The sequence below is a fragment of the Thrips palmi genome, unplaced genomic scaffold (assembly GCF_012932325.1).
Source record: "Thrips palmi isolate BJ-2018 unplaced genomic scaffold, TpBJ-2018v1 HiC_scaffold_4, whole genome shotgun sequence".
In the NCBI taxonomy this organism is placed as follows: Eukaryota; Metazoa; Arthropoda; class Insecta; order Thysanoptera; family Thripidae; genus Thrips; species Thrips palmi.
Window position 1 is genome coordinate 2,841,806 of NW_023144631.1, and position 24,788 is coordinate 2,866,593.

Here is a 24,788-nt window from a genome sequence, read left to right on the forward strand (position 1 = left end):
CATTCCCAACTCACTGACAGTACATGAGACATGTTGAGAGTGCCCCGTTGACTCGTTGCCCCGGTTGTCCGCAGCCTGTACGCGTCGCCGCAGCAGGTGGAGCGCGGCGAGGGTCTCGGCGTGGCGGGGGTCTTCGCGCTGCCCTGCTCCGTGCTGCTGCACGTGTCGACGTGCGCGCCGCTCGCCCGCATCTCCAAGATCGCCCCCGCCGCGGACGCAGGCCACCCCGACGACGAGGACGGCGAGTGCGACTCGCTCGGACCGGTACGATGATGTCTTTTATGATTATGTACGATTATGGCATGGCGGCACACTGTATCGTGGAACTGATGACGGAACGGTTTTGTGTGATTCTCTGCAGATTCCAGACTGGCTTCAAGAGGAGCTGGCGCAGTCCGAGAACCCGTGGGAAGGTCCGGAAGGGCCTGCATAGTGGCCGACGCATCGGCAGCCTACCTCCGCCAAGCGATGTGCTGTAAGGAAGCTTCGTTTGTCTTCCCCTTTTGTAAATAATGTAGAAATAAAGCAACAGTTTTCAATGCAATTGTGGCAGCCTGTTAATTTTTTCCTATCCAAGTTCCTTGCTACTTGGGACTTCTAGGGCCGAAATGGTCCTCGAAATAGCGTTAGGAGTCATTGGGGAGTGCTCCAGCACAACATACTCCAATAAATAAATCATGTAAGAAATAATGTGGATTTATTTCCAACCAAATAACAGGATCGAGTCCCATTTCCGATGGTGACAGGTACAGTGTGGGAGGATAGGGAAGCACTGGGTGGACACAAAATAAGCGGTCTTTCTAACAACTAAAATTTCTGGAAGGCACTTCACTGAAAATCACAGGACGTTTTTCAAACCAGTTTGAACTTCGATAAGACAACAATTTCATGTCCAACCGATGCGCCTGTTTCATTGACCGGTGGAAGACATTATACTCTTAAACATGTCACAGTTGCCCTAAAAACTAAACAATAAGTAGAAAGCGCGTCGTATTCTTAATTAACAAAAATAAAAATCAAACAAAATATTATTGATAATGTCATGCACAAGATTGTGGAAAGTAAGAGGCGTTCCGAAAGAAGGAAACAAGTCGGTCTTAAATAATAACTAAGGCACTTTTCAAAGGACGGTGTATGTTTTGTTTCGCCTGCCCTGAGCCAGGAGAGAGGCAAAGGCAAGTTGGCACGCCTGTCACGGGCAGGGGTGGCGAGACGCGGGCAGTTCAGTCCAGCTGAGGAGTCCGCAAAAAAAAAAGTGACTCGTTGCACCAAGAGCATGCAGCGAATCTGCACAGCAAGGATACCAACACAAATACATTATCAGCAATGTTGTCAAGGACAGATTAGAATAAGTAGATCACAATTTCGCTGAAATCATGGATTTCAACCCCGTAACAATAACTTATCTAAAACCTAGGTAAAATATATTACGTACAAAACAAATACATTTTACAAACAATTGGATACGTAAAAAATATAACGGTCTCTGTTCTTTGCATAACAACTATACACAATAACAAAAATAATATTGGTTCCGTCTTAGCACCACAAAACTTCGCTATGACTATGTTTCATTATTTTGTGACTTGGGATCACTCGTAAAAAGTGAAGTGAAGAAATGGCGATGAAGTCTCGATGAAATAGCGTTATGGGGGAGGCTACACGACGAGGCGAATGAGGAGAAAACGATGAAAACCAGCACTGCGGGCAGCACTGCCGGAGGGAAGGGAAAGCGTTGACAGAGTATCACATCACTTTGCCGTTCGTCGGGCACGTCGGGCACGACACGCCGACAGGACCGGCACGTCCATCAGGTAACTCGTCCAGGAAGTGGCGGGGAGGGGGCGGCCGAGGGCTGGGGGTGTCTAAAGAGTCCGATGCTCCGCAGCCCTCGGCCGGCGGGGCGGCGGGGCGCCACTACGCCATGCAGCCACTGTCCATGCCGAACACGCTGACGCCGTCCGGGCCGAGCGGCAGCGGCGTCAGCGGGGTGCTCGACATGTGCGGGTAGTGGTGGCTGGGCCCGGGCAGCGGCACGGCCTGGTGCAGGGAGGCGTGGTGGGGGCTGTCCAGGCTGCCGGCCGTGGAGCCGGGGGTGGACACGGGGGTGTCGAGCGCCAGGCTGCCGGGCCGGTCGTAGTGCGCCAGCGGCTGGCTGTAGCCGTACATGTCCAGGGGGTCCTCCAGCGCCGCCAGCAGCGGGTCGTCCACCACCTCGTGCTTGGTGACGGCGAAGTAGGGTGGCAGGTGGTCGTCCTCGGGCTGCGGCATGTACTGCCCCATGAGGACGTCCCCGTACGCGCCGTGGTCCTGGACCTGGCTCTGATGGTCTTGCTGGTGGTGATGGTGGTGGTGGTGGCCCAGGTCGGGGGCCGGTAGGCTGGGCCCGGCGCTGGGCGAGGGGCAGTACGTCGCGCTGGGGCTGTACAAGTCGTAGGGCGGCGGCTGGTGCGCCGGCTGGTGCGCCGGCTGATGCACGTGTCCGGGCCGCGTGCAGTTCGGCGAGTGGGAGGACAGCATGTCCACCAGGCGCCGCCGCTGCGTCTCCAGCTCCTGGATCTGCGTCTTGAGCTCGTAGTTCTGGCTCTCCAGGATCTCAGACTCCTGCAACACGTCGCACAGTGTGAGGACGCGGCGTGTTACACGGGAAATGACGCTTTTGGAAACTCGAAGAGGCCCCTGCGGACTCCGCGATGCAGTCCCGTGGAACAGCGCTGCCTCCGGGAGTGCCCGCCCTCCAGGCGCCATGGCCCCTTACGGAGGCGAGGGTAGGCAGTCCCGGATGCAGCCCTGTCCGACGGGCCTGCATCGCGGAGTCCGCAGGGGTCTACGAGCTTGCTTTTGGAAACAGGCCCAGCGCGTGCCGCGTGCCGCGTGCGTACCTGCACCAAGTTGACCGTCCGCTCTCGCTTCTTGATCCTGCACTTGGTGGCGGCCACCTTGTTCCGCTCTCGCCGTCTCCGCCGCCGCTCCTCGTCCTCGGGGGTCAGCTGCGGACACAAAGCACGCCGTCAACGAACACGAACGACCAACGACGGCAGCGCGCGCCAAAAACAACTGTACATCGTTATTTCAATGCAATGGACGCCTCGGGTCTCGGGTCCTGAGGTCGTTTCCCCGCACCACTCACCTGGTCGCGCTTCCGCCTCTTGCCGCCGCCCGACAGGTCCTCGTCCTCATCGCCGGACCCGCCGGACACCGAGGCCCCCGACGCCGAGGTGGCCGACGTGGCGGACGTGTGCCGCCGCTTGGTCTGCAGCGTCAGCTTGAGGCCCTCCTTGATGAGCTGCGAGCGCGTGTGCTGCAGCGACGGCGGCGACCTCGTGGGCGATCCGCACATGAGGCCGGAGGAGCTGGACGAACCTGTCGACAGGGGCGCCACTGGTTAACGTTGACGCTCCCATTTTACCGCCAGAGCACGCCGTGGCCGTATGCGTACCTGCGGAGGGCGAGCAGAGGTCCGGGACCGCCGCCGAGGTGCTGGGGTTGGGGGCGGCGGAGCTGGCGGCGGGGTCCAGGGGGTGGGTCATGGCCATGAGCGAGTTGAGGATCTCCGGCGTCCTGGGCGTGACACCCTGCGGGTCGGCGGCCAGCAGTCCGACGCCGGCCCCGGGAGCGCCGCCCCCGTTGGCCAGGGCCGTGGACACCTTGAGGTTGTACATGGCGGACTTGCGCAGCATGGCGCCCAATGGCGCTCGTCCCGCGAGTCCCTCGAGTCCTTCGCGGCGCGGCGCCTCTTCATGAACGTCGCGACGAGCGACGACCGCGGCGAGCGGCGAGACCTGCAACATGAGGAACGTGCGTCAAGGTTTCTGCCAAAAAGCCGTCCTCCGGACTCGGTGGACCCCAGGATCTAGCCGGGCAGATATAGATCGGCGCCATTCCGCCGCCAATAAACAGTGAGCCGCGCGCCCAGATGGCCCTCGAGGCCTCTCGGCGCTCTGCGCTGCAGGCCGGGCCGATGTCGCCAGTCGCCAGTCGCCGCGCGGCGCGGGGCGCGGGCCATTGGGCGGCGGCACTTCTAGTGTCGACGCCGAGCCGCCGAGCCGCCGAGCCGCCGCCGTTGTTTGCGAGATCCGTCTCGCGATGCCACCGTGTTGTGGGCCATTCGCCATCGGCAGCGAGCGAGAGGGCGGCAGCAAGCGGCAGCAAGCGGCAGCCCGACGACCACCCCTGATGTATTCGCACCGATAGCGCGTTTCATTTTTCATGGCCGCGCCGTGGCGTGCCGTGGCGTGCCGTGGCGTGCCACGCCGTGCCGCCGCACAACAAGCAGGACGGGCACAATTAATACCCATCTGCTGGCCCGGTGCCACGGCGGCGCGCGGCACGGCACGGCACGGCACGGCGGCGGTGGCCCCAGCAGTGTCGGGCTCTGGCTGTACGGGCCTACCGCCGGGCGGCGGGGTGGCTGGGGTGGCCGGGACCACGGCCAGCATCTCCCTGCTGCCGGAAACACACGCCACGCCACGCCACGCCTCCACACCAGCAGCCAGGCGACACCGCGCCGCAGATCAACACGTTCGAAAAGCAGCGACATGCCGCCACTTTTGGCACAGGGTGTTTTCACGAAGCCCGAAGCGGAAATAATGAGAAAAAGGGAGAGGGAAACCATAGCCAGAAGCTCCCTCCCTTTGTCTTCCTCTGAGGACATCTGTGGAGGTCACTATCAGCCAGTGCACCGGAAGAGGAACAGGAAGAGAAAAATTCGGAACTTCGGCGAAAGAAAGTATGAGAATTCTAACTTCCTGTCCCACTGCCTACACTTTGTAGTTCACCGCTACACATATTTTATAAGGCCGTTCATAATTTTTGAACGTAATAATGTGACGGCTATATTGCTTTCTGTTTTATTACCTGCGAAGGGAGCGCGCGAGCAATAAATCGTGCATTCTTATAAGTAGCGCTGATTTAAAAGGAAGGACGCCTTATGCAAATGGCCACTATTGCTGCCCCCTGGTGAGTGTGTATGTGTGAGTGTGTGTGTGTGATGGGCTTTCAACAGCGAGTAGGTATGCTGTTGCACAGTGTTCGCAACGAGCCGCGTGTTGTCTTTGATATATTGGGCGCATGCTTGGCTCTGACTCTCCACCGTTGCCTCGTTGCGTTGCGTTCGGTTAGAACAGATTACGCCGGAAGACGCCGGTGCGGCTACGAACGCCGTGGAAAGGACTGTTTACTGCAGCCAATATCAACCAGTGTGGAGGAAGAAGATGCGCACCACAACGCTCAGCGCGATTCTGAGCCGACTTGGCTCCGTCGCTCTGTCTCGCTCGCACTCGCGGGGCGGCCCGTCGTCGGGGTGCGAGTGCGAGCGAGACAGACGCCTGCGCGACGCGCCACGCGCTGCAGGTGTCCGCGTCCGGCCGCGTCGGTGTCGTTCCCACGGACAGTGTGGCCGTGTGGCGCTACACCCGCGAAATACGCGGGAAGCCCGAAGCCGTGTTTCTTTTTATTGCATCTTGCCCATAGCCGGAACTACGATTAAAGCTGCGCCGTCTGCCGGCCTGTCTGTCCGAGCGCCAAGCCCCCGCCCGTCCGCCCGCCGGTGTGGTGCAACCCGCTGCAACCCAGGGACCAGGGACCAGTGCAACGCGCCCACTATTTGTCCTCAAACTGCTGCGCCAGGGTGGACGCTGCTCTGCAGAAACGCCTGGCCGGGGTGGGGTGGGGTGGAGTGGGGCGAGGCGGGGCGGGGCGGCGTGTGGCTGAGCGGCTCGCGGTGTTGGCAGCTCCACAAAGCGAGCCAGCTGGGTGCCGCCAGTAACCCCTGGCGCCCTTGCGGTGCGGCGACCACGCGCCCCACCCCGCCCCGCCCGGCCCCGCCCCGCAGATATTGGGTACCAACCGTTCCGTTCAACTAAACACGGGGCAGGCGTCTGGGCGCTGGGAGCGCTAGGAGGTCCCCGGGCGAGGCACAGGCTGCGACTGTGCGGCTGAGACGCGCGGAGGCAAAATGCAGCAAATGTCACACAAACCGGGAAGAACGTGCAGTACGATCCGAGGGCGTCCCGGCGCGTCTGAGCGTCTGCCGGCACGGCGCGGCGCGCGGTCGGGCCGCACGGCCTGGCGGCCTAGGCCAACAGTGAGTGACATGACAGGACAAAGACTTGCCGGGCGAAATTAAATGCGGCTCGGGAAGGACCAGAGCATCACGCCTCGAACACCATGGCGATGGCGAGCTTGTGGGAGGCCCGGAACACAGCCCAGCCGCCCAAGGCCTTACAAGGAACGCGCTGCGCTGCTCCCTCCCGTTTTAGAGGACGCTTTTGTTGCCTCGCCCTCGCTTTCCGCACTCTGTGTGTTTGCGCGTTCGCGGCGCTCAAGCCGCACTAGAGCTCCGTCCAGTTCGAGGGCCGCGTCCCAGGCTGGCCGGCCTGCCCCTGCCTGCCCCTGCCTCGGCCCGCCGGGTGCGGGCGTCAAAGCAAACATTTTCGCGGTCCGCTCGGCTCGGCTCGGCTCGGCTTACTCAGCGCTACGAAGCGGGTACCGTACCCAGTACCCACTAGCCAGGTACCTCGGCGTTACGATGCCACTAGAGACGCGGCCTTGGCTGTGATGGCTATCTCTCTAGCGGCAACCCTAGACCAGACAGTGCCTAGGCTAGACTAGACAGCGTCTCGTAGACACGCCGCCGCACACGGCGAGGGGGCACAGTGTGGAGGTCGAGGACGAGGGCGGCGGGGTCGCGAGGGACTTCCCCCCGGCCTCGCACCGGCAGGACCGGCAGGACGGCGTCGAGGATCACCATCGCGGACAGGGGCGGCAAGTCGAATTTCTAGCGGCCGCGGAGGCAGATGCGAAGCAAGGCGAAGAGGAGGGGGAGGGGGGGGGCGAAGTGTAGAGGCGGCGTGGCACGGCGCGGCGGCCCGCGCATGCCCGCGCAGAGCGCAGCGCGCAGCCTGGCGCAGCCAGACCGTGGGAACGGGCGGAGTCAAACAAGCGCTCCGCTCCGCTCAGCTCAGCTCGCCATCTCTCTCTAGTTCCTCCGCGGCGTGGCGTCCGCGTCCGCGGCCCACTCCCCGAGTCCCGAGGCCCCAGCGCCCCAGCCTGCCGAGCCTGCCCGCGGCGGCGGCCGCTCCGCGCACAGTGCGGCGCTGTGCTTGCGACAACCTATTGGCAGGCGACATGTCCGTAGCGACCCGCGCTGTTTGCACGGCTGCAGACTCACTCCGCGGTCTCTCTCCCTCTCTCTCCCGCACTCTCGGGGTGACCCGTGCGAGAGAGACAGACCGACGAAAGCGTGTTCGGAATCCCTCCGCCTGCCCGCTCATAAGAGTGCCCATATCGCGGCCACTGCAAATAATGAACGATCCCCCCCCCTTCCCCAATCTGTGCCAGCAGAGACCGCGGCTTGATGTGCCAGTCGAGCTGGGTGACATCTCAAGGTGGAGATGCTGTGTGTGAGCGCGTATGTGTGTGTGCACGATGTATGTGCCCCGCCGCCGCCACCCTCGGCCGTCGTGCTGCGGTGCCCTGGCCGAGGCCGTGCGCGTGCTGCTGGCCGAGGCCGCCTCGGCCTCGGCGCCGCTGCAGGTCGACAGGTCGGTAGGGCGCTGCGCGCTGCGATTCGGGGCTATTGGCATCAATCAGGCGTACGGAGCCCAGCCCCAGCCCTGGCGGAGGCCGTGGTGAGGCCGTGCAGAGGCCGCGCAGGCCCCGGACCGCACAGGCCGTTGTCGGTCGTTAGGCGCCGTCCATAAACTTCGTAACATTCGGCGGAGAACCTCCAAGCACACACATACACACTCACACGGCGTGTGCAAATCGCTGAGGCGTTGTTAAAAGGATGTCTCATTGCGTCACTGATGGGTGGACCACTTCCTCCACCTGCCGCCTCGCCGCCTGGCCGCCTGGACCCCATCACTGTGCCGCGCTGCCGCCGCGTCGGGAAGCAACAGAAAACACCTGATCATCCCACGGAATTCACGCTGTCGTGTTGGCTGTCTGCACGTCAAACACAACACACACACACACACACACACAGGCGGAGCCACAAACAGATGCACGCGAGCGTCGGTGCGGCGCCGCGGCCCTTCCTGAAGCCTCAGGACCGCCAAGACCCTCAGCATGTCAATGGATCAATTCAATCGACCTATCTGGCCGGGCCAATCTGAGGCTGTGCGTTCGCCGCGTTCGCCCACCAGCCCAGCTGACTCCGAACAGTGCTTTCGTTGCTCCGACTCCCTCGCACCCCTGCGGGCCGCCCCATGAGTGCGAGAGAGACAGAGCGACCTGCCTGCAGCCCGCAGCGCCGGCCGCGGCCTTTCATGAACCGTGCCACCAATTCGGGGAGGGGAGGGGGGAGGGGGGCGTCCCTACGCACGGCCCGGCATGGCCCGGCATGGCACATGGCTGGGTTAGGGGTCAAGATGCGTTACGTGATTGGTGCACGGCCCTAGTGCAGTGTAGTGGCCCCTCGGCGCCGAAAAGGGCAGCCGGGGGCACGCGGGGCAAGCAAGCCGAGCCATGCAACCGCGGCGGGCCGAGGCGTGGAAAATCTATTGGCGCGGCGCCGCGTTAAGTCCACACCGACGCACAAACAACTTCATAACACTCGGAGGGGAAAATTGTATCCTTCGAGCCATCGGTTTGGCGTGAGTTGCCCCCGGCTCTTTTCGTGACCAACGCCGGGGATCGAACCCGGGGCCGGCCGGCGAGCGCAGACCATGAGGCCACCACAACAGTGCGCGACGACGCTCCTTCCTGACTTCCTCAAAAATTGAGCTCTTCTTTTCGTCTCAAAGTAAAACTTGGTACGAGACTTTAAATCCTTCTCCTAGGACAAATTTTTGTTGGTGGCTCGGCTTGCGTGCTCCCAGCAGTCACCGTATATGACCGCGGCCCCCGACCCCCGCACCGCCCGGCGCGGCCCGGCCCGGCCAAGCCCAGCCAAGCCGCACAAGGTGAAGGAAGGGCAAGGCGTGCTCCGCGCCGCTCCGCGCCCACCTGCCGTCCGAGTGGAGTGAGGCCTCCACCAACCGAACCAACCCCTGGGTGACGACCACTGACTTTGGAGGACATGGCCGAAAAGCTCGAAAGGGCCTCGCCCCGCCCCACTCACATTAATTCTAATTCCCTATCCGATGCACGGCTCGGCCTGGCCGGCCCGGCTGGCCCAAACATTGGGACCGGTTGGGGCGATACCGGGGGTGTTGCAGTGTGCCTGCCTGACCCGCGCGTCCCATATACCGTCCCGTGCCGTGGCGCTGCGCGGTGCCCTGCCGCGGTCCTCTGCCCGATGCCAAGGCCAATTTCCACACCGGCGTGATGGCCTGGCGGCTCGGCGCGGCCGGGCTCGGCCGGGACGCTGCGATCAATGGCAAATTACACACCTGCTTTTCGAATTAAAGACGCATAAAAAGGTAAAGCCCCTCTTTGATTGATAGTCGGCACGCGTTAAGACACAAGCCGCGCCTCCGCCTCTGGCTGTCTCTCTCGCACTCGCGGGGCGTCCCGTCACGGTGCGAGAGAGACGGCGAGTTCGGAATGATCCCGCTGTAAACGTCCACCGTAAGTCCCTCGCGGCCGCCACGCCACGGCAGGGCAAGGCGCGGCCCGCCGGGGTCAGGGTGGGGCACCGTCATATAATGTCCCCGATGAGAAATACGACGACGAGCGTTCATTGAAACCTCCTTTTCAATTCGTTTGGCCGCCTCGCCACGCCACATGCCACGCCGCTGCCACGCCACTGCCCTTACAGCGCGGTGGCAATATTTCGGGATTATCCGCGCGGATTAAACGCGAACTGCGCGTGGCGAGCGTGCGCGTAGTTAGCAGCGAACGTGGAGGTAAATCACGGAGTCGGCGAGGGGAGGTCAGCAGATCCAGAGTCCGGGGTGCGGATCCCTGGATTAGGATCCCCGGATTAGGGTCCCCCGCCAGGGATCGGCGCGTCCCAGTCCCGGAACTCGGCGAAAAGGCGCTGCAGAAGGCCATAAAAGTACACGGCCAATGTCGGACGGACGTCGCCGTGGGTCTTGCGGTGAGGGCAGCAGCCGAAAGGCCGCGCCGGGACCGCCGGGACCACACAAAACGGACAGCCACCTTGAGGCCAAACTCCGGCAGACGGTAAACGAAAATCTCGGATTCCGAGTCGCCGAAAGTGCCCATTTTTGCGTTTTCGGGGAGGCGTTTCAAATCTGGCGCGCGAAATCCGCCTTAGGCCGGAGTAGTAAGGGTGCCTTCCGAGCCGCGCGCTCGAAAACCGAGTCACGCTTGCCGGTTGTGCCTCCCAGCAGAAGCGCTCGGACGTGCGTATTTATGTTTCGAAAAGTGTTTCGCGAGTGAATCGCGGGTGTTACGCGACACTGCCTCGCAGTGCTCTAAAGTGTACTTCGGGGTGCGCCTGGAGCTACATGTCATGTCTTTTTTATGCATTTGTTGTCTGTAGGTGAGTGAAATTCGGCCGTCGACCGAAACATAACCTCTACGCCAGCGCCGCTGCGGGTAGTTTATTGATTCAAACTTTTGAACCGTGATAGCTAGAGGGGTTTAGTTAGCGAGTCCATTGTAGTTCCAACCGAGATCTACAGTCGGCTCGCTTACTATACCCATCTAATTTCAACGGTTTAGCAGCTTTGGACAAAAATCCGTTTCGAGCGGCGGCAGCCGGGCTGACCGAAGACTCTCTGTTTTGAGCGCGGCAATCCGGATCGCGAGACACGCGGTTCGGAATCCGAGATTTTCGTTTACCGTGCAGGACAGACTCCGGCAGTTCAAACTCCACTGCGGCAGGACAAACTCCGGCGGGGTGTTGGGCCGGCGTGCGTGCCATTTGACTGTGTATTGCGGCAGCATAACGCATTCACTAATTGCCGCCAATGAAGCCATAATGAGGGGCGCACCGCGCGAGGGGAGTGGAGGGGAGGGGAGGGGGAGGAAGAGGAAGGGAGGGGAGGGTGCCAAGGCTGCCGTGGTGGGGGCAGGCAGGCAGGCGCGCGTCCGAAACACAACAAGCAGTCAGTCCTCGCGGCCCTCATCACCGAGTAATCACTCACTCGCGATAATTGCGGAAAGGTATTCAGGAAGAGGCGGGAAGAGGCAAATGGTGTCGTCGGGCTTGACATGACGCGACACTGGCAGCGTGGCGAACGAACAGTGCACCAGCCGCGCCGCCGTCCTTCCCGCTCGCGTCCGAAACGTCTTTCCATTTTTCATACGGTTCCGTATAAATCTCTGCGCCGCGCCTCGCCCGTTTTGTCGTTCATTAGCAGTGCGGTCGCGTGCGGCGTGCGCGCCTCGCCAGGCAGGGCCAGGCAGGGCGGGCCGCCTCACCTCCCAGCCTCGCCCGCCGCGTCGGGAACTTTCCGAAAACATATTCGTTAGCGGGGCGACGCCGCGCAGCCGCGCTAGGCGAGCCACCACACTGTGGCGCCTTTTTCGCGCGTATCATTCGGACGGCGTGACCCGTCGCGCTGTCTCTCTCGCACTCACGGCGCGGCCCGTCGAGGTGCGAGAGAGACAGAGCGCCGTTCGGACTGAATCGTCCCGCTGGCCCGGCCCGGCCACGGACAGGGAGAGGTCACGACAGGTGGGATGGTCCAGGCCGCGCAGGCCGCGCAGCCGTCCAGGGCAAGAGGGCCGCATCTCCGCGTCGCCCGCCTCCAGTTACGCCCTCTTGTTGGCGGCCAGGCTGCAGGTCCCCAGGTCCTCCAGGTGCTTCGAGCAGGCCGGCCGCCTGCGTGACTCGCATCCGAATCGCGTTGGGTCCTTGCAGCCAGCCAGCCAGCCAGCCAGCGCCCCGCTGCTGGAGATATGGGCTCGGGACGCGCGCGCTCTCGCGGGCCAATTTGGCTCCCCCTCCCACTCATTACTCGAGGCGCGGCGTTGGAGGCGCGCGGGGGCGGCGGGCCGGCCAGCCTGCCGAGGCGACACGGACGACACCACGCGCCCGCTGCAGCATGCTGCAGGAAGGAATCGTAATGACACATTAGCGGCGCCCGAACCGTGTTCGCCTGTTCGCCTTTGCAAGCGCGTCGCTTCGCCTCCTTGTCGCCGCGTCTCTCTCTTCCTCGCGTGGTCACGCCGCCCGCGAGGCAACGGCACAACGTGACGCCGTGTGACACGGCGTTACAGCGTGCGTCACTCCCGCGCGGCTCTCCGCGGCTCTCTGCGGCCGGTGGTCGCAGTAATTGTGGGCTGATTTGTTGTATGCCCGTGCGGCTTTGCGGGCAGATGCAACCGCAACTGCACACACACACACACACACTTGGAGACTCACACGCAGACAGACGGACACACAGACCTGCAGAGAAGTACAGGCCAACCGACGGACAGACACTGGTTGCCTACCCTGGCCGCGCTGGCCGCGCTGGCCGCGCTGAGGCTCTCGCCTGCTTTGCTGCCTTGTCCATCCTCTTCTCAGTGCAAACAGAGAGAAGGCAAGGGCAAACAACGAGTGCCGTGACAAACACCCAGCCGCCACCCGCGTCTGCGCCTTCCCCCTCCTCCTCCTCGTGCTGCTTGTCGTCCTCCCGAAGCAGCACGCCCCCGACCTGCGACCTGCGCGCCTGTCTCCGCGATCACAATACTACAGGGGGGGTCCTGCGTGCCCTGGCGCGAGCTTCGAAAATCCCCCCCCCCCTCCTCTCTCTCTCCCTGTGTCGTGGTTCGCAGGGCCCCCAGGGCCCCCAGGGCGCAGCCGGTCGGGTGATCCGTCTCCGTCCGCCCGTCCAGTCTGATAGAGCACGCCGCCGTGCCGCCCCCGCACCGGGACTCTGCACCAGCCCGTCGACGACGCGGCGACACGGCCGGCGTCAAGATGTCGCGGCGACGGGCGAAGGAAACTGCCACACTGTCACACCGCCACACTGTCAGGTCGGGAGAAAGAAAGTGAAGTGACGCCTCTTTCTGCCTCTCCTCTTTCTGCCCCGAGGTTCCGTCTTTCAAGGCGCGGGCCGTCCGGTCCGGCAGCCACCACACTGCATCGGCCATCGGCGCGGCAGCGCGGCCATCGGGCGGATCGGCCTCGGCAACCAATCACAAAGCGTTTGTTTATATGTCTCCGCGCCGGTAGCACGCCAAACAGATTTATTTTTGGAAGTAGGCATATTTCCTCGCGCGCTGCGGCCTGCGCGCGCTTATATGTCGTCCGTCATGGACATCCTTACACGTGGAAGACGCTCGCGCACACACACACTCTCACACAAACAAACACACACACACACTTACACGTACGCGCGGCTTTTATTAATTTCCCCGATCCTTCTTTTTTTCTCGCCGCTCCCCTGATTCTCCTGATCTGGCTGCTTTTGGAATTTTTCTCGGCGTCTCGTTGGAGGTCAAGGCGTGGCGAGGCGTGCTCTTGTTGAATGTTATTTGACCGTGTCGTGTGCCGGACTGCCGGCGCGGCCAGCGCCGTCCGTGCGGCTCCGTCGAAGTACGTCGAAGCGGGCAGGCCAGGCACAGCCCGGAGCGCTTTGCCCGGCTTTGCCGGCTCGGCTCGCGCGGTACGCCGGTTTGCCATTCAAACGATACCACGGTTTGGGTTCGGTCCGTTCGGTCCCGCCCCCCTACACGTCCCCACTCACACGCACACGCGCCCTCCACACACACACACACACACACACACACACACACACACACACACACACACACGCACACACACACGCACGCAACGGGCAATACACTCGTGCGAACACACGACCGGCGGGCTGATTACGGGCAGTGTTCGTCGCTCTGTCTCTCTCGCACTCGTGGGGCGTGCCGTAAAGGTGCGAGAGAGACAGCGACACCCCGTGTCCCGCTCCACAGTGTCATCTGCTTGGCAGTGTCAGTGCTTCACAGGTCCTGCCGATTTCGTGTTTGCCCAGTGTTTTACGGCCACTTTGGCGGGCAGTCCCGGCAGGCGTTTCTTTGTTTTCGCCGCTCCTGCCACGGTCTCGCTAGTCGAGCTAGTCTCGCTCCTCCTGGCGTGCGCGCGCCACAGAAGAAACCGGCAAAAAACGGCTTCGCGAAGCGAACGACCGGGGGGGGGGGGATCAGCAGTAGCACTAAACTGTTGCATTTCAACCGAGGTTTTCTAAATACCGTACAGCGCGAGGGAAAATGGTCGGTTCACGGACACTCACGGGCGGAGCGGATCCGAGATGAAAAGAGGTTTGCGAAGAAAGGTGAGCAGCGCGGCAAAACGAGTTAGCGACTCTGCTTAAGGCGGCGCGGGGCGGGGCGTACCCTTGGAGGCGTCGTGGAGGCTCGGAGGGGACAAGTATTGGAGAAGCCATACATACGCCAGCCTTCCCCTGCCAAATAGGCCCACATGCGCCCGGGCCACCGGGCCACCCACACTGGCGCGGACGGCCGGGCGGACGGACGGACGGACGGACTAGGGGCCGGCGGGGCCGACGGGCGGCCGGCCTCACAGCGCTTCACGACTGTTCACGACGCTCGCTAGCTCAGGCGGGGCGGGACGGGGCGGGACGCACCAAACCGTCACGCGAATTTGGCCAACATTATTCAAGACACCAGTCTGGCGAACAGGGGGGTCGCGGCACACAAAGCCGCACATGCTAGTGTGTGCGTGCGTGCGCGCGCGCGCGCGCGTGTGTGTGCGTGTGCCTGTGTGTGAGAGAGACAATAACGCCCCCGAAGCAGTAATCAATCACCGCCACACTAGATAATTAAAACACGAAATTGCTATTCGGCGCTCCGCGTCGCAGGGCCGCGTCTCTACGGCGCGAGATTTCCGAAAAACCAGCACCCATTCAGCTCAGCAGCCCCGAGTGTGCCGTGTCATCTCCGCTACCTGACTGGCGTTCCAAACGATCAGTTTGTTTTATTCGAGAATGAGCTCGCTGGGTCGGTGGCCCACTGTAGTGTCCGTGGCAGTAGTGTTCGCGGCTTCGCTGTGCACGGCGGGGCGCGGGGCCGCGGGGCGCGGGGACGGCGTCGCGCGCGAATATGCAAATGAGGGGCGGCGTGGGGCCGCGGCGGGCCGACCCAGCCCAGGTCAAGACCGATGAGGGGCGGGTCAAGTTCACCACGGCCAGCTTCACCTGCCGCGGGAGAGGACGGCACGGCTCGGCACGGCGGCATAAGGGGAAGAAGCGGAATGATAAATAATCAGAGCCTTGGGACGAATGGTTTTTCAATTTTCGACGCTTTGCAGTTATTTATGAGTAGGTCCTCACGTCAGAATGATTCGGATTGGGCTGCTTTTCTCTCGCAGTCGTCGGGTGTCCTGCAAGGGGTGCGAGAGAGACAGACCCACGTAAGCACTCTGCGCTCCGCGGGGAGGCGAGTCTGTGCGGTTAATGAAGACCTGGCGTGGCCGGAGGGGAGGGGAGGGGGGGGGGAGGGGCACGCCCCCGCGCCGGACTAGATCCACAATCGCCGTGTAGCGTTTACGACCGCAGTGCTGCCAGTGCTGCCAGTGTGCCGCCCGGTGCTCTCGTCGCTCGTCTCCCTTCCACTCACGGGGCGACCCCAAGCCCGCGCGGGTGCGAGAGTGACAGAGCGACGAAACCGCGGTTCGGAACCGGCCGGCTGGCAACTCGTTGTCTTTTGTGGCCGGCGTGGCCGGGCCGCGGTGGAGCCGCGGACGGAGCGGCGGAGCACGGACGGGCCCGGCCGGCCTGGCAGCGGCAGCGCGGCCTTTTGCCGCCTCTTGGCGATGCTCGGCCTTGACGAGGAGCGTCCGGACACGACCGCCGCGCCGCGCCGCAGGGTGGGCTCCAGAACGCCGCCACGCCGCCACGCCGCGCGCGTGCACGGAGTGGAGCAGGAGGCGCCCTGAGACACGCCACGCCGCCACGCGAATCCAGAACAACGAGGAGCAATCAAGCGTCAAGCCTCGGACACGGCGCGGCGGCGCGGCGTCGGGGAGCACGCGGTGTTGTGTCGGCGGGGCTTTTGCTACTCGAACCAACACTCTCGCCTCGCGATAGTGCGGCACCACACTGTCGGACAGCGACAGCGACACCCTTGTATCGGCGGACGCGGTAAATCACATCCCGCGAACCAGAGTTAACACTGTTATCGTTAACGTCGTGCAGGCCGTTCGCGAACAGGCTGTCTCTCTCGCGCGGGGCGTTGGCGAGGGCCGCGAGGGAGACAGTTGGGAATCAAGCCTGCAGCAGAGCGTCGCGTCGATGGCCGCCAATGACAAAATATAAATCACCAAGACGGCGGCGCGGCGGGCGGGCCATGCAGCCATCCGTCTTGGAGGAGCAGTCGGCTCGGCTCCCGCGGTAGTTGAAATGTTGCGCTTTTGAGCGGGCCGTCGAAGCCCGACGCGCCGCTCGTCTGACACGATGTAGCGCGGCACGCCGGCACGCCGCAGGCTTGCCGCTCTCAAGGCTCTGTAGTCCGATTCCGCAAAGCGTGTTGTCGCTACGTCTCTCTCGCACCCCCACGGAAGGCCCCAAGCGTGCGAGAGAGACAGAGCGACGCCCGCTGCGTGGCTCTGCGTGGCTCTGCGTGGCTCTGCGTGTCCGCGGCCGCGGGGAGCTTTATGGCCACTCATGGGCGCGGTCGGGTTCGGCATGGCGTTCTGGGCCGGGCGGCCGACCAGCCGAGCGGCCCTACGGGTGGCGTGGCCCCCTCGGGTGCCCCCTCGGGTGCCCCCTCGGGTGCCCCCTCGGGTGCCCCATAGCGATCCGTGGGCACCGTGGTGCGCTATCCGTTGGCCCGCCGGCGCGAAGCTGACGCGGAAAAATTCTCCAATCGACGGGATCGAACCCGTGACCGCGCAACCGGAGGTCGGCGTCGCAACCACCTGCGCCACCGACACACGCGGTAATACGGCCCGCCCTTTGGAGCTCGCCGCGCCGCCACACCCGCGGCCGCGCCAGACGCAGAGCTTGTCCGTAAAAACGCTGGCGGCGGCGTTGTAGCGCTGCATGGCGACCGCGGGGGTCTCCTCTTCTCCTCTTCCAGGCAGGTAACAGCCCATAAAGGCTCTCCTCGCCTACAAACTGGTTTGCCACCGGCGCGGGGCGGGGAGGGGGGGGGCGCCTCGTCTTGGACTGACGCCCCACTGCCTCCCGATAGTCGCCGTCGTCGTCCTGGCCGATAAGGACCACCACGTCTGATACCGCTAATTCACGGTCGGAACTGACGAGCTGTTTCGGAGAATCGGTTCGTCGCTCTGTCTCTGCCGTACTCGTGGGGCGGCCCACATGGGTGCGAGAGAGACAGAGTGACTGGCCGGCCGAGGCCGCCGATAAGGCGATTGCTGCAGCGCGCCGCCGTGTTGCAAGTCGTCTGGGTTTCCTAGCGCCAGCCGCCAACGCTGCCGTCCCTCCTGCCGAAAATTAATTGGAAAAGTCCCACGGTCTCGCGAGCGCGCGAGCGCGGGTCGGGCGACACAAGATGAAGATTGAAAAGGTGTCGACCGCCGCTCACTGTGTCGGCGGGGGGCGTGGCGGGGCGAGGTGGGGCGGGGCGGGGCGGGGCGGCGGGGAGGCGCGAGGCGTTCTCTTTGAGATACTCCATTCATCATGCGCGGCGAGGCGCGGGGCGGGGCGGGGCGGGGCGGGCCGGGACAGCGTGGCTGGCCCGGCACCGAGGCTGACCCGAGCAGTCTTCCTCATTGCGGGCGGGGTGGGGCGCGGCGGGACGGGGCGCGGTGCGGTGGGGCCCAGCAGGTCAGCTTCATCTCGGTACGGTTCGGGCATGGCGAGGCGGCGAGGCAGCCGCGTCCTTGAGCAGGCCAAGCTGCGCCGAGCCGCGGCACGGACGGACGGGCGGCGCTGGGCGGCGCGGGAGGAAGGGAAGTGCGTGCCGTGCCGTGCCACGCCGCGCCGCGCCATGCTCGTCGTCGGCCTGAACGCCCGGGCGGGCGTGGGCGCGGCCGGCAACATGAACATGTGAACAGCTGTTTTAAGGTGCGCGTCGCGGGGCGTCGCGGGGCGTCGCGGGGCGTCGCGGGGCGTCGCGGGGCGTCGCGGGGCGTCGCGGGGCGTCCCAGTGACGTGCCGCGGCGCCTCTTTAGCCTTTGCCGCGTTGCCACTCGGTGCAGGCTGACTCGCTCGCCGCGTTCGCCGGGCGCCACCGTCCGCGCAGAGAACACGGAGTTAAAAGTGTAGGCCACTATCCGCTTCGCGCTTCGCCCGATCGACCGCGTCGCCGCGACCCGCGCCTCAGCTGTTCGGGTCGCAGTGCGGGAGCGTAGCGGAGCGCGCTGTTCAAACTTACTCGGAGCCGCGGCCCATTTCGACGCCTTCATTGGATTGGAACATCCTGGCCGTGTCACCGAGAGACTCTCGTCGCGTTCCGAGGCGTTCCCCGGCCAGGAGGAGTCCCTCCCGGTCTTGGCCTCGACTGGACGCCGCAGACGCTCTCTTCTCACTCCGGGCCCATTGTTGCTCGCGGCTGCCCCGCCCCGCCCCGCCCCGCCCCGCCCCCGTCCAGCAGCACACCGCGCGCGGAGGAAACGATAAATTCGCAGAAGTGGTTTTGGCCGTTGGCTCGTCGCGTACGGACGGGGCCCGGACAGCTGCCTAATCTCGAGGCAAATAGGCCAGCACGCCCCCTTCTTCCCCCCTCCCTCACCCACCTCGCGACGGGCAAGGAAAACAAAGGCGGAATTTAGATCTGTCCCGAGACACCGACGCCGTGGTTTAAATTCAAATCTGTGCCATGAATATGTTGGCCGGGACGAAGTCAACGAAGTGGACGAAGCCACCCCATGACCAGCCCGCCCGGACCCGTCTGGACACGTCCGCGTCATGAAACGATCATCAGCTGGTGGTGCCATTTTTTCTGTTTCCCTAATTTTATTTTTTTCAGTTCCGTTTGTGGTCTCTTTTGGTGTCCCTTGGCGCGACAAACCGCGCCCGCCAATTAAGTCCAATCAGTTAACACCCCGCCCCGCCCCGCCCCGCCCCGCCCCGCCCCGCCCGCCCCACCCCGTCCGCCGCCGCCGCCCAGATCCCCGTGGAGGGCGTCGGCGTGGCCGGGGGCGCCCGACCGTAGCCCTTTATTGCGGTTGTGCGTTTGAATGCCTTCCCCCACTTCCCCGCCACCACAGCCAGCGCGCCAGCGGTGTGCGGAATCGAAACCCATTCACCACTACAGCTGTTTTCCGGCCGTGCAGTGCTGGCTGGCTGGCTGGCTTGCCGCCGGAACGGAACGCCTGCTGGGTAGGCAGCCTCCACGCCGCAGCGCGCGGGCGTCGAGCTGGAGTGCCTACCCGGCCGTCCGCGGGCGCTCGGCCGGTCCCGGACGTCCTGCACTGCCCCGCCCCGACGCCGTCCTGGAGGACGCCGCGGACACCCTGATGGATGACGGACAGCCCACGCGCGACGCACGGTCGCACGGGCGGGACTCTCTGACGTCCTGCAAAACGGCTGCGTCTCTCTCGCATCCCTGCGCGGGAAGTTCCATGAGTGCGAGAGAGACAGGGCGAGTAGTGCTCGGCATCGGCCTGCCGCGCCACTGGGTGCCCCGTCCTTCCGCCCTCTGCCCTTATTTGCATTAACAACACAACGTGGAGCACAGCGGCCGGCAGCGGCGCACCCAGCCAGTGGCGCCCAGTGCAGCCGCGCGGCCCGGCGATGCGGGCCTTAATGAAGTCAGCATCAGCCGGCATCAGCGGCGTAGCGGAGCGTGGCGGGGCGGGGCGGGGCGGGGCGTGTTCAGTGGCAGCAGGGCGTGGCTTGCACCGCACCGGGACGTCAGGACGACACATCCACTTCCCTCATGACGGCGAGGACCATCGCCTACCTCCGGTGCGCGATGGCGCTGAGCTTCGACCCGGTTTCCCGAGGACCTCGCCGTGGACCCACAGTGCAGTGGCGGTGGTCAGTGTCGGAAGCCGAAGCCGTCCGGGCGGCTAAACCGATTCCCGTAAATCACGCCCCAGTTTCCACCGGCCGGCCAGAAATAAACAAGGCGAAGAAGGCGACGCGCCTAGACGACCAAAAATTAATTTCGACGAAATCGGCGCCGCCCAGCGCCCAGCTTGGCGCCCAGCGCCAGCGCCCCGCCCACCCGCGCTGCGGGTGCTGAGAGGTCTATAATCCCTCCGAGATATCTCACCTCAGCCACCGCCCTCCTCCCTCCCCCACCCCCTTTCCTGTCGCCTCACTTGCACCAACACGTGTCCGGCTGTCTGCTTCTCATTTCATTGCTAGTCAAGCGCGCTGCGGGTGAGGAGGGGGGGAAGGGGGGAGGAGGGGGGAGGAGGGGGAGGCACACGCGTGCCAAGGCGCCACGCATCGACCAAGCCACCCGCCGCCACTCGCCGATGCACTTGGCACGCAGAAATTAAAACGGTGGACAGGTGTGTGTGTGTGTGCGCGCTTGTCTGTGTGTGTACGTGTGTGTGCAGCGTAAATCATTTCACAGCGAGTGCAGGGCAGTGCTCGTTGAAGTATCCACAAGAACCCACACGTGGACGAACGCACACATACACATGCACGCACACACACACATGCTCACATACGACGCACACGCAGTTACCCGTGTCCCAGGAAACACATTAGTATTTGCCATTTAGCTGCTTGCGCCCAGCCAGCGCCGGTCGGTCGAGCACCAGCCAGTCAAGCAGTCAGCCAGCCGAGCAGCCAGCCGAGCAGCCAGCCAGCCGGCCGAGCGCGCGATGAGGCTTTAAAATATGACAAACTCAAGGGAACTAAAGTAGTGGCTGGCGGGTGGAAGCAAGCAAGGGGTCCCCAGCACCGTGTCTGTGTGTGTGCGCGCATGTCCATGTCCTTGAAGGAAATGGCAATATTACGCGCGTGTGTGTGTGCGTGTGTGTGTGTGTCCGTGACGTGTGTGTTACGTCGCAAGGCGGCGGTGGCGTTGAAGGCAATGGCGGAGAAACATTTCCCGAAGAGGAGCGCAAACGGCCTGGCAGTGCGTCAGGGCGTTCAAAGGACGGCGTCGACGACAAGACAACGACGGCGCGGGGTCACTCGGGCTGCTCCAAGGCCCCGGCGTCCCCGTCCTCCGCGGCGACGAGTGCGTGGGAACTGGGAGCGGACGCCCCGTCCATGGAGATGGCTATCTCGGCCGGGAGCGGCCATACGGCCCGGGCCGCCCGGCAGGCAGGCTCGTTCCGAGAGCCGTCTTCCGTCGCTCTGTCTCTCTCGCACCCACACGGGGCGCGCCATGAGTGCGAGAGAGACAGAGCGACGAGGTCCTCCGGAACCGCTCGGTAGGGGCCCGGGGCCCGCATGGCCGCGGAGGGCAGCGGAGGCAGGCCTTCCAGTGCGCGCACGCCGCACGTGCTTCACACCCTCGGTGGCGTCGGGCCGCGCGCGGCGCGGGGCAGCGCGCTGACGCTTGTCTCTCTCGCACGGTGGCATACTGTGCCGACGCGACACGGACACGTGCTGAGTGTCGGGCCCTGCTGCGCGGGGCAGCGCGCTGACGCTTGTCTCTCTCGCACGGTGGCATACTGTGCCGACGCGACACGGACACGTGCTGAGTGTCGGGCCCTGCTGCGCGGGGCAGCGCGCTGACGCTTGTCTCTCTCGCACGGTGGCATACTGTGCCGACGCGACACGGACACGTGCTGAGTGTCGGGCCCTGCTGCGCGGGGCAGCGCGCTGACGCTTGTCTCTCTCGCACGGTGGCATACTGTGCCGACGCGACACGGACACGTGCTGAGTGTCGGGCCCTGCTGCGCGGGGCAGCGCGCTGACGCTTGTCTCTCTCGCACGGTGGCATACTGTGCCGACGCGACACGGACACGTGCTGAGTGTCGGGCCCTGCTGCGCGGGGCAGCGCGCTGACGCTTGTCTCTCTCGCACGGTGGCATACTGTGCCGACGCGACACGGACACGTGCTGAGTGTCGGGCCCTGCTGCGCGGGGCAGCGCGCTGACGCTTGTCTCTCTCGCACGGTGGCATACTGTGCCGACGCGACACGGACACGTGCTGAGTGTCGGGCCCTGCTGCGCGGGGCAGCGCGCTGACGCTTGTCTCTCTCGCACGGTGGCATACTGTGCCGACGCGACACGGACACGTGCTGAGTGTCGGGCCCTGCTGCGCGGGGCAGCGCGCTGACGCTTGTCTCTCTCGCACGGTGGCATACTGTGCCGACGCGACACGGACACGTGCTGAGTGTCGGGCCCTGCTGCGCGGGGCAGCGCGCTGACGCTTGTCTCTCTCGCACGGTGGCATACTGTGCCGACGCGACACGGACACGTGCTGAGTGTCGGGCCCTGCTGCGCGGGGCAGCGCGCTGACGCTTGTCTCTCTCGCACGGTGGCATACTGTGCCGACGCGACACGGACACGTGCTGAGTGTCGGGCCCTGCTGCGCGGGGCAGCGCGCTGACGCTTGTCTCTCTCGCACGGTGGCATACTGTGCCGACGCGACACGGACACGTGCTGAGTGTCGGGCCCTGCTGCGCGGGGCAGCGCGCTGACGCTTGTCTCTCTCGCACGGTGGCATACTGTGCCGACGCGACACGGACACGTGCTGAGTGTCGCGCCCTGCGCGGGCACCGCTGTGGGCAGCCGGGCGGGCTGGGCGGCGGTGGCCGCGGACGCACCGAGGTGGCCGCGAGCCGCGAGGCGCGACCGGGCTCCAAGACTCCGCGGCGAATGGGACGTAATAACGCCGCCCCGAACGACAAATTTATGTCGAGCTACAGTGTTCGGCGTTTTGGTAACCGGTTTCGCACAAGTGTGTGGACACGGCCCGGACACGCGTACAAACACACTCGCTCACACGCACACACGGACGGCATATGTGGAAGATTGCAGGGCGAGAGTTGTGTGCGTACGCCGAATTCGTGCACAAATATTTGAAGCGGAGCGATTTTCGCACTACTCGGGAATGAGTCGTGAAGCGCGAGTGGGGAAACATTGTCGCTGGGATAAGGAAAAAGGTGTTCCGGCCGGCAGCCACGGCCTCGCTGGTGTGCGAGAGAGAGAGAGAGAGAGAGAGAGAGAGAGAGAGAGAGAGAGAGAGAGAGAGAGAGAGAGAGAGAGAGAGAGAGAGAGAGAGAGAGAGACGCTGCGCCGCGACAAACCAGACAAACCGACAACAGGCCACTTCCTGGAAACGAGAGCACCGCGGGCCCGCCGGAAAGGGATGCCGACCGAAGGGAGCTTCGTCAATTTCCCGCCAAAGCCCAAAACACGCTTCATCGCGGAAAGCGCCGGATCCTGTTCATTTACATTTATGTTTTACGATTTTTGAAGGCGAGCCAAGGCGAACGTGTCGAACGGAGTGTTACATCCATTTTGGCAGCGGCTAAAGGTGAGAGCGAAACCTTACGCCGCCCTAACCCGACCGCTCCGCTGCTGCCTGCTGGTCGGCTGCTCCGTTGCCGCCGTTTGCCTGTCCGTGTGGTCCCGGCTCATTTGTCGCCCCGTCTCTCTCGCACCCCACGCCCCCTGCGCAACGCCGCGAGAGTGCGGGAGAGACACAGCGATGCTGCCTGTGGCTGCCTGCTGGCGCCGCCCGTCATCCCGGCGTTATGGACCGCGTCCGCGGGTCCGAGACTCGCCGCTATCGTAAAGGAAGAATTGCACAGCCTCGTAAAGGCTCTGTCTCCCTCCCACTCGCGGGGCGGCCCGGAGGGTGCGAGAGAGACGGCGGGGCGGGCGGGGCTGCTCCCATAAAGCCGTAGGGCACTCTCGACGCGCTTGTAGGTTTTCCTGTTAGCGCGCCACTCATTGCCTCTCATGAGATAAGTGTCCTTGTCCCTCCGAATTTGACAGGCGATCAAAGGAAGCGCCGGACGGACTCGTTGGAGCGGTGTCGCTCTGTCTCTCTCGCACTCACGTGGCGGTCCGGGCGGTCCGTGGGGTGCGAGAGAGACAGAGCGACGTGCCCGTGACCCCGTGGCTGCGGCGCTGCGGCACTGCAGCACTGCGGCTGTGTCGCTTCGGCCGGCCGCTTTGACTGCTTTGGCGCCGTTTGGCGCGGACTGCCGGACTGGCAACATTTCTCATGCGCATGTGAATTACCGTCCACCTCTCTCCACCGCGCCGCCCCGCCGCGCCGCCGCCCCCCGACGCGCCGGCCGGACGAAGCGCCAGCGCGCCAGGCTAGTCCGGCGATGTCTGTCCATTCATTCATTCATTGCTTGCATCGCCGTGTTCTTCCTTGGCCGCGCGGCTCGTATTTCACTCCCAAGGTGTAGCTCCGCATGGACACCAAGACCGCCGGGACCGCCAGGGCAGGAACGACGCGCCGGCCAGCCTGAAGGGTAGCCCGGCCCAACCCGCCAAGGGGCGCCCTGCCCGCCAGGGCCGCCAAGCGATGACTCCCTGTCCCTCTCGCACCCCTACGGCCCTACGGGACGCCACGGGAGTGCGACAGAGACAGGGCGACGCAACGACGCCCCGGGATCGGCGTGCTGAGGCAGAGGGCGGCGCGGAGCAGGCCGACAACACCGAGTCGCCGCGGCGTGACAACATCCATCGTGCGTCGTTGCGGCGACCGCGCCAGCCGTGGCCGCGGCACGGCCAGGCAAGGCTCGAGGGCAGCAACAGGTGACCGGCCGGCGGGCCTCTCTTCGGCACGCCCGTGCTGTCACTGTCACGATACTCACGTCTGTCGTCTGTCGCGGGGTCTCCGTCAGGGCGAAGCACGCAGTATCCTCAGTATCCCAAGGGGGCAGCCGGGGCCGAGCGGCCGCACACACACTCGCACTCGTGTCATCACATCACTCGCGACACTCGCGGCACTCGCGTGCACACTCACGACACGCACGCACTCTGACTGGCGCACACACGCACGCACGCCGGCCGCCCTGTCCTGTCGGTGGTCGCGCGTAGACTGGTGGGCCTCGGGGCCTGTGTGCTTGGCCTGCTCCGCCGCGTACAGCGTCAGGCGGCACGCCCCACCGCGCGCCTCGCCGCGCCCCACCACCGGCCCCAC

General features: G+C 64.3%; 1 protein-coding gene across 1 annotated transcript; it reads right to left on the reverse strand.

Annotated features, from left to right (window-relative positions):
• Positions 1-680: 680 nt before the first annotated feature.
• On the reverse strand, positions 681-24,695 carry LOC117649703 (transcription factor kayak). The gene is made up of 5 exons (XM_034392674.1): positions 24,460-24,695; positions 3,440-3,782; positions 3,131-3,363; positions 2,883-2,990; positions 681-2,604 (listed from the first exon to the last, which is right to left on the reverse strand). The coding sequence occupies exons 2-5, from the start codon at positions 3,678-3,680 to the stop codon at positions 1,918-1,920; spliced, it is 1,269 nt and encodes a 422-aa protein (XP_034248565.1). The 5' UTR covers positions 3,681-3,782; positions 24,460-24,695; the 3' UTR covers positions 681-1,917.
• Between the last annotated feature and the right edge of the window lie 93 nt (positions 24,696-24,788).